Below are 13,788 nucleotides of genomic sequence, written 5' to 3' on the forward strand. Positions count from 1 at the left end.
TCGCGGATTTTTTGGGGTGTGCAATTTTGCATGTTTGTTTTTGTTTGTTTTGTGTTTTTTACAGCACATTGTGTTCTGCGTCCTGATTGGCTGTGGACCATTTTCAATTAATCTCGTGCCGTGTCTCCTGTACAGCACAGGATGCGTTCAGCTTGTCAAATTTACATAAATCTTCGCTAGCAGAAGACAACAAACACAACAGTGTCGACGTCAAAGGATTATAAGGCGCACTAAGTGAAACCAAACAGTCAGATAAGTCAAAGTTTACTCATTCTTCTTGCTTCCTCCACTTCCGTACCATTGATTCATTAATGATTCATTAATGTTGAATTCTCTGGCAGCTGCTCTATTCCCATGTTGTGGACCTGAAAACAGGGTTTGATCTTTGGTTTCATTCTATACTGGACTTATTTTCCTACGGTTTGAACTTTTAGTGTTTAAACGAGAGAAAAGTGTGAAAATGTTCATGCCTGTCTGAGAAAAGTGTATAAAGTGTGTAGTGAGGGGTTTTACAGCCTTAAAACATCTATAATAATTGTAAAATATAAAGTTCGCTACTTCGCGGATTTCACCTATTTTTAGAACGTAACACCCGTGATAAACGAGGGAACTGTAATTGCAGTATTCTGAAAGTATAACTGGTTATTCAGCTGCTAAAACGTTTACTGTGATCTAACAGATTCCAAAGTGGTCTTTCTCAAATGAATAAATTCGTCATGGACTTCTTTGCAATGATCTTTTCAACATTTTCATCTTTCATGTAGTAAATATACAGGTATTTTTGAAGCCAACGTGACCCAAACAATATTTCTACCGTATTAGTTTCTGGTCCCTTCTTGTAATAAAGTCCAAAAATTATTTCGGTTTTATACTGATGTACATTTCTAACATAATCATGATCTTTATTGTGTTTAATGTGGTGATAGCTCAATGTCTTCCTCTGAGGGAACAGGTTTGTAGAGTTTCTAAAAGCAGAAATGGAAACAGAACCTTGAGCTATCAGGGACCTCACTGGTGGAACCAGCTCCCAGTTTTAGACATCCCATTTCTACTTTTTCCAGTAGAGTTTCTCTGTAATAAAGCTTATAGTCAGGGCTGAATGAAGTGACTGTGAAGCATCTCTCAGCTATGCTACTGTAGGTTCAGGCTGGTGGGGGGACTTCCCATGGTGCACTGAGAACTAGCATAAATACAAATCTGAGGGGCTGTATCAGTGTTTCCAGATTTGGGCACAAATCACACATTTTTTATGACAACATTGAAAATGTAGCTGATCTCGAATCGAGGTCCAGGGTGTTTGTATTTGCTGATGCACTGACGGCACATCAGCTGTCAAATTTTGGTGGACATTCAAATGATCACCCACAATCCAAATCCAGTCCTATCAGGTCTGGTTGGTCCCACACTAATGAGTCAAATGACACCAAGATATTTAAAATCACGTCAGTGGTTCTCTGGGAAATGTGAACACTTTTATTGGTTTGGCTGTCAAACATCTAATACACCATGGCAGCCTTCGACTAGTCTCCCTGATGTGCAATTCTTCTGTTGCAACATAGTATTTTATTCTATTTTGTATAGTATGTTATTCTACTTTATCTTCTATTCTATTGTTTTTTCTTAGTTTTTGCTGCTTTTAACTTTAACTGTCCACTTCCTGCCATGACCAAACAAATTTCCCACGTGTGGGACTAATAAAGGTTTATCTTATCTTATCCCATCACATCAGAGGAGTCACGCCGTGGCATTCTGAAGATAAGGAAAGACATCAGATATAAACACACAGAAGCATCACAAATCCCTTTTTGGCACAACACCGGCTTTCACGGTCCTCGAGGGACGTAGCCCTTGTACTGTTTTGACTTTGCTGTGTGGGTATGTCTGTCAGTGATTTGAGTGTAATATTCCCAAATTTGTGTGTAGGCCATTTTTTCCACTTTCAATTACTTTTTAAAATTTCGTTTCCAATACCAGTTTTACCTTTTTGATGATAAGAAATGTTCTTTTTGTCTCAAATTTTGTTCCTTTGCTGTATTTTCTCTTCACACACATGCCCACTAAGTTATGGTTGATGTGATACAATTTACAGGAACGTAAATTCAGATTAAACTTTTGTGAGCTGTGCCACAGTGCTCATGTGGACAGGTTGTTCATTCTAAATGACGACAAAAAACTCTTCACGTATTAGTCAGATCTGTTGGCATAGTTACCTACCAACCAAAATGTGGTTACTGTGGATGAATTCAACATTACTTGCATTATCTGTAAGATGAGAACACACAAACACACTCAGGTCTGCTGTAGCTGCATTCTTCTAAACAGTTGGTGTGCGTATGTGCAAAAGCTCAGTATACAAATGAAGAAGTCACAACAGGAAACAGTCTTTTTGAGGATTTTTCACATTCCCAATTGCAGCAAGCTTCCTGTGTGTCATCTGATAATCCGAGAGAAAAACAAGCTTCCCACCTTCACTGTCAGGTTACAGGACATGTGACGTGTGCAGTCACAAAATGATACCAAAGATCTGCAAAAAAAAAAAATCATTTTCTGACACCTTTATTAATTTACAAAGAAACAACATTTTACAGCCTATACAGATGACTGTGAGCAAAATGATCTGCAGATCAAAGTGCATCCTCACACAGGTCGACCTGCAGTAACACAGGTGTACACTTTACCTTTGAATGTAAATGTTTGAGACCAATAAAAGTTGAATCTCATGGTAACAAGGATCAATACAGTCAGCAACACAAAGATGACATTCAAAATGTTAGTTTTAAATTATGTATATGCAGATAAACATACTGAATACACTAATATTTACAAGCAATGTACAGTATATACAGTACACTTTCACCTCCACAAACCTGTGAAGGCAGAAATATTAAACCCCGCTACAGGAGTCAACATACAAACATTTTCAAGTATATCTGCTGGAGTAATTTTCCTCTGGAGAAATTCTAACACCAATCAAAATATAAAATAAAGCTCAATGGCTTCAAGCTCCAATCCTGGCTAACATTAAAAGCAGCGACCCGTTAACTGTTTAGAAATCATTGAGCAGCTGCTGCAAAACTCAACCTTACTTAAAGAAACAGCTGCTCAGCTCCAGTGGAAAGATCAAACCTTCCATCACACTTAACAACGTGCATACACTTTACTGTACACGACAGACTTCTGGGACCACATCATTGTCATGTCAAGCCTGTAGACACTTCACATGTGAACTGAAGCTGAACGTGAATGAATTATTGAGCTTATATTTCATGAGTTAAAAAAAAAAACTGACAAACTATGTCTGGCATTTGGAGCCTGACTCCTCACTGACTGAGATTTTGAACTCTGCGTAAAAATAAACAGACAATTTCAAGACACCACACTGGACAGGGGCAACCTGCTGTGACTTCTTGTTTTTTTTCAAGAGTTATTTATTGAACTCCTGATAAATCCAGCTCAGTGTCCATTGCCAGCTTCCAAGAGGATGCGGCTGGGCTCAGTGAATTTGGCTGTGACGATGTAAAACAGAGCGGGTCCTGGCACGAGGGCCAACAGCGGCAGGTCCTGTTCCAGCTTGTCCAGTCGGGAGATTGAGATGATGCCGTAAGCATGCAGCAGCCAGTGGCTGAACAGGACAATGAGACGTTTCTTCTTGGCAACCAGATTCTTAAAAGACTGTGTTCAGAGGCGAGGTGGAGATGGGTTAGGGTAAGAGTGGACAGAGAAGAGAAATAACCGATACAGATATGTCAGTTTCCAAACGCAAACAAACATGTGCAGTAATAACAGCAAACCAGACAGAGTCCTGAAAATAAATAATATTTTTATTTATTTATTTATTTTTATATATATATATATATATATATATATATATATATATATATATCTATCTATCTATCTATATATATATATATATATATATATATATATATATATATATATATATATATATATATATATATATATATATATATATATATATATATATATATATATATATATATATATATATATATATATATATATATATATATATATATATATATATATATATATATATATATATATATATATATATATATATATATATATATATATATATATATATATATATATATATATATATATATATATATATATATATATATATATATATATATATATATATATATATATATATATATATATATATATGAAAGGATAAAGAAAACTCACAGGGAGTTTTTTTACTATTAGCTACTCTTCACAAGTTATCTTGTACGTGTGAGGTGTGTCTACACTGCCTGCCCACTGAGGTGGCAACAACACCCCATCAGCCTTTTACAGGTAAGGGGTTTAAAAAAGCAAAACACAACAACAACAACATCATGGCTACATCCATCTACAGTCTAGAGTTTAACCAAACTAGTGTCATTCCTAAATGGTTAGTGCCCACACAATTAGTTTGGAGTCACTTTGCTGTTTTAACTTTATACAAGTCGATGAATAAACACTGTAAAGTATAATTATTATCCAATCTGATATCAAATTGAAGAACTTCTTGATCACAATTTTAAAGTCAAACTGGGAAATAAGAAATGCCCATACCACAGTGACTGTAATTACCTGTATCTCAGAGGCAGACATGTAAACAGCCAACGTGACGAGAGACAGGACCAGGATGATGTAGGGGAATGCATAGTCTGAAACAATAACACATTCATCTTTACTAAGAGTTATTTAAAGAAAAAGGATATTAGTCATAGTCGTATGAAAGCTGTAAAACAACTCTGCAAAAATGATACCACAGTGTGAACTGAGAAGCAGAGTCCCACAGGTACTCACAGAGCAGTCCTCCTCCTATAGCCTGCAGCACAGTGAGGATCGGGAAAAAGTACAGAGCAGCGTAGATGCTCTTAAAACGGTCGGATTTGCCCAAACCACACGCCATCTTCTTCACCAACAGAGGACGCAGCATCATCATTAGTATCAAGCAAAATGCATAGTAGATCAGCACGATGGTGTAGCTGAGAAAAAGGGCATTCAGGGGTTCGTGTTACGCTGATGCAACAGATACAGAATTTTCACCAATGAATGACAAGCCTGAGATGACCTCCCACCAGTCTATGCACCAGTTCAAAAAAAAAAAAAAAAAAAAAAAAAAAAAAAAACACTGCACAAAAGTTCAAAAAGAGAATAAAGAACCAGAAACATGTTGATCGGTTTACTCATTCAGCAGGTGTCTGTTCATTCTTGTCCAATAAACAAGGTAGCCTAAACGATTCATCAGTGTGAGGCTACTCTCCTGCTGTTTTATATCAAATGAACCTCCCAGAGTTTCTCCTGTCAGCAAAGGTGCACGCTGCTGCCAGCATGGCTGTTCCATCATCACCTGTGTCCACCTGTCATGATCTGCAGTGTAACAGGAGGAAAAGTAATCTCCTCTTCCATCTAAGAACTCGTCTGACTGAAACACTAAGATACGATAAAAGATAACCTCAATGTTTTGAATAAAGACTGGGTATGCTGGTATCTCCTCAGCTTGCTGCCTGTACGTTGAGGTTTTTCCCAGTGGACAACAGGGTTTGTTCCCTGTGCCTCAGGGTCAGGAAACAGTTCCTGACCGTCGTATGCGGTTATGCAACGAACAACAGTTCAGAGTACCCAGCCTTCTTGAAGTCGCTGGTGGGGGTGTTTGTGCTGTCCTAGACTTCCACGCTCATGTAGGCATCAACAGTGAAGGCTGAAGGGATTGACTGGGAGGAACCACCTGCCTGACCTGAACCGTGTTCTGTTGTCCATAACGAAGCTTTTTCTTATTTAACGTATAATTGTATTTTTTTTTTTTAAATTTTACCCTAAGACACATACAGGGCTCAATGTCCCACAGTATGGCCTTGATGCCCTCCTACAAACACACCTGCAAACAAACCTTTGTCCTCTTCTGTGGAATGCTGGGAATTATTGTTTTATGATTAATTGTAGAATTTGGCAAAATGATTACTGGTAATAGGTCTCTCTTGGAAATGAGATTTTAAATCTCAATGAGATTTTTACCTGAATAAATAAAGGACTAATAATACTCACAGTGGGTACACAGCTTCCTGAGTGCAGTGTAATGTGTTGACATAGTCTGGACTTGGGTTGTACAGCATGGTGTACCAGTCTGAAAGCATTTGCACTCGACAAGAACGGATAGTGAGCATTCCCACAGGCTCTGTGACCAGCAGAGTGACCACAGCTGACATACTGCACTCCAACATGGCGGTCACATGTTGTAGTAAAGCACTGGAACTACAAAGGCAGAGCATGAGATCAAATGACAGAAAGAAAACACACTGTCCTCACAGACAAGGAATCCCACGGGATTCTGTGCTTGGAACAAATATTTTCTAAGTCAGACATGTTTCATATAGGCAGCATATAGTTTTAGGTTCTATAGAAATCATACACGGGTACATTTATCTGATTCTTCTCTCACCCCAACCAATCACAGCAGATGGCCCCGCCCCTCCCTGAGCCTGGTTCTGCCGGAGGTTTCTTCCTTTTCTTAAAAGGGAGTTTTTCCAGGGTCGGGGTTATGTTACCCATGGGTTTGTTTGTTTGTTTCTTTGAAGTGTTTTGCATTTATGGTTTCATAATGACTTTCTTATAATGCTACAGTTATAAGATGGAGTGTTTGTGTTTTTGTCATAAGCCTTACTGCTGCCACAGTTTAAACTTTCAGGTACATCTGGTATTTTAAATATAATCTAATGTTAGGCCTGTATGTATGCTTAAACTGCTTATTTGCATTTTTTTTAGTTACATGTTTTCATATAAGCAAAGGTTTGAACAGCAGTTTATTGCATAAGTCTGAATGCTATAATTCAAATTTGGGACTATTCTATTTATTTACTTTTTCTATTTAATAGAAAAAGTATTTTACATGTTGTTTACATTTGCTGTTTTATATATTTTATGTTTGGCCTTTAGAAATGTGTTTTATAGATTCATATTTTTATATGTTTGCAATATTAATTACACATTAGACCAGAAGTGCCACTGAGTGTTCATTATATAAACTCTTCATTAAGATGACTTATACGTGGACATTATCACTTTGGTCATTTCACACAGCCCAGAAATAACTTCCTTTGTTCAGCAGCAGCTTTGGAATTCTGTCTCACCTCTTCTTTCCAGAGTACCATTCAATAAAGAACCAGTGCAACACAAGAGGCAACATGGCCATAAATCCCAGATAGAGCCAGTCATAGATCTCAGGAGACTCGATGCAGCGCTCACACACTTTCTGCATGTTGGCCCGCTCTCCTCGAGGACAAACCTGCCAAAACACATCATTGTTAATAAAATCTTAATCTCATCCAAATCCACTCTCAAAGTTTTCTTTCATTTAATTGCACTGCTATATTCATTCAAGTCCACCATTCAATGTTTTTTTTATACCTTTAATACAAAAAAAATCTGAATGAATTCAAATGTTTTATTTTAACCATTTTTAACCATCAGTCTCAGCTCAAGAGACAAAATAGAACAACTGAACTTTACAACTTAACAATTACAGTTACTCCTTTGTGCCTATAACATATAAAAATAGTAAAATTAAAACTGTGATGACCTCAGATTACAGGAACAAAAGTCCAGACAGTGACTATAAAAACGACTGACCAAGAACAGCTGCAGGTGTCACAGCTGGTTTATTTAACGTGTTCTTTGGTGTGTGGGGAGACATGCAGAGTTTAAAACACTCTTCGTTTTGCAGTGGATGACTTTTCAGCTGGTGGAATAATTTCATGGTACTGCTGTATTTTGCTGCAATAGTTTTACAGCATGTTTTGCAAATTACTGCATTTTGTTCTGCATCATCCTTGTGAAATCCAATCAACAGCGGTCTCATTCACTCGCTCGTCTGTCACCATATTTTCCCTAACGGGTAGAATATAAACACGCATGCTCAGCGCAGTGCACCAGGTGGAACATTTTCCAGTTGGGAGGGGGGAATTAATGATGCATTTGCAGCATGTGGGAGGAAAAAATTATTCATTATCTATTTTACACTGGTGATTTTAACTGAAAATAAGAACACTGGTAAAGCGCTGGCTAGTTAGGACCTTTCTAAGTGGAGACGGCATGTTCTCTCTGTGCCTGTGAGAGTTTGGCTTCTCCAGCTTCCTGCCACATGTCAATTCATGTCTCTGAACTAGCTATATGTGTGAATGGCTGTCTGTCCCTCTGCACTGCGCCTACGATTAGTTAAAGTCCAGGGTGCGATAGGCTCCACTGGTTCACAACTCGAACAAGCAGGATGAGCGCTTCCAAATTTCCTCAGAACAGTCTGCTACACCACAATGACTGGATCTCAGTATGAAAACCTGAATTATTATGAACTAGAGCTGGGCGATATAAGATTTTTTCATATCACGATATGTTTTTTTTTCATTTCAGGCGATAACGATATATATCACGATATAAGCCAAATAACTATGTATGTAAGATTTAAATGTGCTGTTGCTCACAAGTAAAATGTGAAATAATCAGCAGCTTGTTTTGATTTAAATATTTATTTCCCATAATAAGTTCAACAGGGCAGATGTACTTAAAATGAGGCTTCAGTTTAGGCAAAATAAAGGCAAATATTACAAACTACACAAAAGGCAGCCGCTAAAGCGTTTAAGTTTCAAAATAGAACAAACAAAACAGACTACTAAATTGTCAGTTCCACTTAGAAACAAAATATTAATTCTAAAAATAAATCTTAGTTTATTTTACAGAAGAAGACACAAAATTGACTAACTTATATAATACTGCTTTGGAAGCGCTGTCTGAGAGAAATGTTTATGTCCAGGGAGTCGGTAACGAGGATCCATTACCTTAATTAGCTGCTTGAATCCTTCATTTCCGACCGTGTTTATTGGTCGCATGTCTTTAGCAAGACAGTAGGCTATGGCATTTGTTATGTCGCTATGTCTCTTAGCTTTTTTGTCATATGGTAAGACGCTGGAGAAAGCCGACTCAATTGACTGTTGCTGCTTCGCAGGGATTCCCCTGGTTGTTTTCGATGCAGAATTAGCGCTTTCAGTCAGAGATTGAGCGTGCTCTTGTGGGTGCCACTGCTTCAGGTGATAAAAATGGTTTGTTGTATTTCCAGACTTTGTGGGAACTTGCTTTCGGCACAATTTACAGTGCGCGTTACTCTGTTTTTTGTCAGACTTCAAATAGCCGAAATACCTCCACACTACGGAACTTCTCTGGCCCTTCCTTTCGACAATCTCTCCGGCATTGGAACCGTCATCTGTGTTCTCGTCGGTAACCTGCTCACCCAAGCTCTCGGTTGATTTTTCTCTAGTCGGCACACTCATTTCCTCCATTACCCGGCCGGCACGGCGGCTGGCTGCTTCCCAAACAAATACACATGTGCGGCTTGGCACTTGAGCTGTACGTAACAAGTCACGTGACGTGACGCTGCGGCTGTGATTGGTTCAGCTCTGCGCTACTTAATTTGTATTGGCTATTCATTTTTTTTATAAGAGAGGAAGAGAGAGAGAGATGAGGCCTATCGCAATGGTTTCATTTTTCTATCGAGAAGAAGTTATTTCGCAATACATATCGTTATCGTTCTATCGCCCAGCTCTATTATGAACCGCTCTCTCTTTTGTATGTATGGCACAAAGTTACATCAACAATAACTTATGTTTAGTACTTACACCACATTCTCCCTCCACTGAGCCGTTGACCATCATCCTGCCACAGTACAGCCCTGGACATGTTGAACTCACGGCCACAGCTGCAAGGATACAAAACCATTGTGAAGTGTGTAAGCATCTATTCTATAATACAGTATTCTCAAACAACCAGGATGCTTGAAACTTAAAAATTGAGCTGTAGGCTTTCTTTTAGCTTTGTGGTGGTATAAAGTTCATTTAAAACAGGCATGTCCATAGTCTGGCCCGGGGACCAATCATGGCCCTTCCTGCCTACCTTAAAATGTATTATTTGTGGCCCAACACCACAAACAGGATGAATAAAGTGTAATTTCTCTGTTCCTCATGTTGTCAGCACAACGAGATGTAACCAGTGAATGTATAAACATTTTATACACCCACACAATACACACAATAGTAAGTCTCTTTAAAAATTAACCTGAGATTCAGCAGCTTTACTGAACTCTCAGGTATTCCACACAGCTTGATCTTTGTGTTCATTTACTCTCCATATGTGAATGAAAAGTAGTTTTATTTTGTAATTCTTGTGTTATTGAAAATAATTTGTTATTATTATGATTTTTAAAAGCATAATGATTATATCTCAAAAAAAGAAAAAGAAAAAAGCTTGAGTAAGATTGTTGGCCCCTGGGTGATTGCCTTAATGTTTCTGTGGGACAGGACAGACTGGATGATGATGGCAGTGTAGAAGACGACGGGTAGCTCATGTGACAGGTTGAACTTCCTGAGTTGCCACAGGAAGTTCAACCTGTTGGGCCTTCTTCCAGACACAGTGTATGTGAGGAATATTTTAATTCCCATGAAAAGATGGATCCTAGGAATCTAAGGTGGTCCACAGTGGGCACTGTACGTTGAAGATGGCGAGGGGGGGGGGGTTCTTTAAAGGTCCACAGTCATCTCCACAGTCTTGAGCAGGTTCAGATCCAAGTGGTTCTTACTGTGCTGTGTGTATGTGACTTTAGGTCATCATACAGCCCACTCCAAAGTCAAAGGCAAATCCCACAGAGCACCACTGCACCTCCAATCAGAATCATGGTTAGGTTGTCTACGTCGATGAAAACCAGACAAAATATACATAGAGAGGACTGTCCAATGTTTAAGAGTTCCTCTCTGGTAAAGTGATGGGAGGATAACAGCAAAAGACAGAGCAAAAACACAGAAACATCCAAAGCATGAGAACACAAAGCACTGAGGCTGTCATCTGCAGCCACATCTTAGCTTATCTACTGAGCAGATGCACCTGTGGCATCAATTTCAAAAATCCAAGATGCCGTCTTTCTTGAGTTATTGTACTCACAAGATTTTTAATAAAGTTTGACATCTGACCTTGAGGTTGAGATGACTAAGATTTCAACTCGTGTGAGATTTTCAATAGCTAGACCTAGAGCTGGGCGATATAAGATTTTTTAATATCACGATATGTTTTTTTCATTTCAGGCGATAACGATATATATCACGATATAAGCCAAATAACTATATTTGTAAGATTTAAATGTGCCGTTGCTCACAAGTAAAATGTGAAATAATTAGCAGCTTGTTTTAATTAAAATATTTATTTCCCATAATAAGTTCAACAGGGTAGATGTACTTAAGGAACATGAGACTTCAGTTTCAGATAAATAAAGGCAAATATTGCAAACTACACAAAGGGCAGCCGCTAAAGTGTTTAAGTTTCATTTAGAACAAACAACACAGACCACTAAATTGTCAATTCCACTTAGAAACAAAATATTAATTCTAAAAATAAATCTTAGGTCGTTTTACAGAAGAACAGACAAAATTGACTAACTTTTGTCAATATCAAATAAACTGAGAACTAAAAGGAAATTCTCAATCTCTCCTTGTTGTATAGCTTAGCTTTTCAAACAGTTTTAACAGTTACTTTAGTCTGACAAAAGCCGAATGACGAATTAGCGCTTTCAGTCAGAGATTGAGCATGCACCGCTTTATTGTATTTCCAGACTTGCTTTCGGCACAATTTACAGTGCGCGCTACTCTGTTTTTTGTCAGACTTGAAATAGCCAAAAATACCTTCACACTACGGAACTTCTGTGGCTCTTCCGTTCGACAAGCTCTCCAGCATTGGAACCATCATCGGTTTTTTCTTCGGTAACCTTCGCTCACGCTCTCGGTTGATTTTTCTCTAGTCGGCAAACTCCTTTCCTTCATTACCCGGGCTGCACGGCTGCAAAAACAAATACACATGTGCGCCTTGGCACTTGTGCTGTACGTAACAAGTCACGTGACGTGACGCTGCGGCTGTGATTGGTTCGGCTCTGCGCTACTTAATTTGGATTGGCTGTTCTTTTTTTTTTTTTTTTTTTTTTATAAGAGGACAACAGAGATGAGGCCTATCGCAATAGTTTAATTTTTCTATCAAGAAAAAGTTATTTCGCAATACATATCGTTATCGTTTTATCGCCCAGCTCTAGCTAGACCTACGGTATGAATTTGAACATTTCTTGAGTTATCACATCCACAAACTTGGGTGTTGACCCTGGCCCAGCAGGGTGATAAAAATACCCCGTCAGCTTTTTACAGCTGAGGGGTAAAAAGTAGAGGGTTAAAAAAAATAGCAGGCCTACAAACAAAGTCATGTCCTTAAGAAATGGAAAAAAAATTCCCGAGAACCTGAGAGATGCATCTGACCCTTCAATTGATCTCTCTGTCGTTTGCTGAAGCCTGATCAGAAATGGTCACAGCAGAGGATTTGCTGTCATGAAGCAATTTTTAAGGAAAGGAAACAATAAGAAAAGGTATACCAAATTACACAAGAACTGAACTTAAAAAAAAAAAAAAAAAGGAGTGACATATCTTTTGGATTGCTGACTCTAAAATCTTTGGTTCAAACTTGTATATAGAGGTTAATGACTGATTGTCTACTATAAAACACCATGGATGCTCTGTCGTGGTTTGGCGCTGCAATCCAACCAGTGGTGTTGGAGAAGTTGTCAAAATTAATGTAATTATAAACACAGAAATTACTGTCAGGTTTCTCTCTCCTCTCAGTTTCAGTGAGATATCTGCGCGTGTATTCTTATTTCTGAGTGTTTTAAGCCTCCAATGCAACACAGCAGCAGAGACAGGACACAACAAGACCCCCACTCACACGTACACGTCGCGTGAGCTTGAGATTAACACAAACCCACTCTAGTTCTTAGGAAAACTGTACACACGTTACTGCAGTGTATGTAACTGGCATACAATATTACTGTCACTTAGATAAACTTCAAAGGCCGGGTGGTTGTTAGCTAAACTGCCAAGCTCACAGCTAAGGCTAACTTCCACATTTTATAAAAATACATATTATGAGAAACGCCGCAAAGTCTCTCAACACTTTAGCTATCATGGGATAAAAAGTGAGGGTAAAATGCGACCTTAACTTACCCATTTTGAGCACGATGTGACTTATAAATCCGCCTTTTAAAACCACAACTCAATGGTGTTTGTTTGGGACTGCTATAACCGGAAGTGGACCAGAACACTTCTTCGTTTGTTTAGCCGACTGGTCTCCGTGAAGTGCTGCCCTCTGCCGTCTGTCGCTTTTCACTCCTTCTCGACATCTGTGGGTTTTACGATATTTGTATTATTGTCACCTTCTGAGCTGCACCGGAATACTCAAAAACATCTTTTCCTTGTGTGCTTTTTCTGTTTCTTTTTTTTAAAGTGGGACTCAGCAAATGGAGGAGCCTCAAAATTAATTGCCATGGTTAATTCAGTAAGATATAAGCAGATGTCTCATAAGCTAAGCTAATTAACTTCATTACTAAATATATTTGTTATTGTGTTTATGCACTTATCATTTGGATCTCATAACTCATCAAAACAGTTTTTACTTTGTCAGTCAGAATTTTAGATCTATTGCTTTCCTGAATACTGTCCATCATTTAATTAGTTTTTACTATCGAATGACTTCAATCTATGTATGAAGGAGCAACACCAGTAACACATTGTCAAAGCAAATGAGGTCTTTTGCACAGGTCAGTTTGTGTTATGAAAAATGGCATAACTGTTTTGAGGACATTCATTAAAGTGATAAGCATCACTTTTCTGTGAGAATTGTGCCATATAGATTGAGAAAAACTGTAAT

At 38.3% G+C, this 13,788-nt stretch overlaps 1 protein-coding gene across 1 annotated transcript; it reads right to left on the reverse strand.

Moving 5' to 3' along the window:
* Positions 1 to 2,540: 2,540 nt before the first annotated feature.
* Positions 2,541 to 13,316, reverse strand: LOC116311260 (jnk1/mapk8 associated membrane protein). The gene is made up of 7 exons (XM_031728316.2): positions 13,086 to 13,316; positions 9,681 to 9,760; positions 7,146 to 7,300; positions 6,064 to 6,270; positions 4,822 to 5,003; positions 4,603 to 4,679; positions 2,541 to 3,672 (listed from the first exon to the last, which is right to left on the reverse strand). Exons 1-7 carry the CDS (start codon positions 13,087 to 13,089, stop codon positions 3,454 to 3,456), a joined length of 924 nt encoding a protein of 307 aa, XP_031584176.1. The 5' UTR covers positions 13,090 to 13,316; the 3' UTR covers positions 2,541 to 3,453.
* Positions 13,317 to 13,788: the final 472 nt, after the last annotated feature.

Source organism: Oreochromis aureus, linkage group 19 (genome assembly GCF_013358895.1).
Source record: "Oreochromis aureus strain Israel breed Guangdong linkage group 19, ZZ_aureus, whole genome shotgun sequence".
In the NCBI taxonomy this organism is placed as follows: domain Eukaryota; kingdom Metazoa; phylum Chordata; class Actinopteri; order Cichliformes; family Cichlidae; genus Oreochromis; species Oreochromis aureus.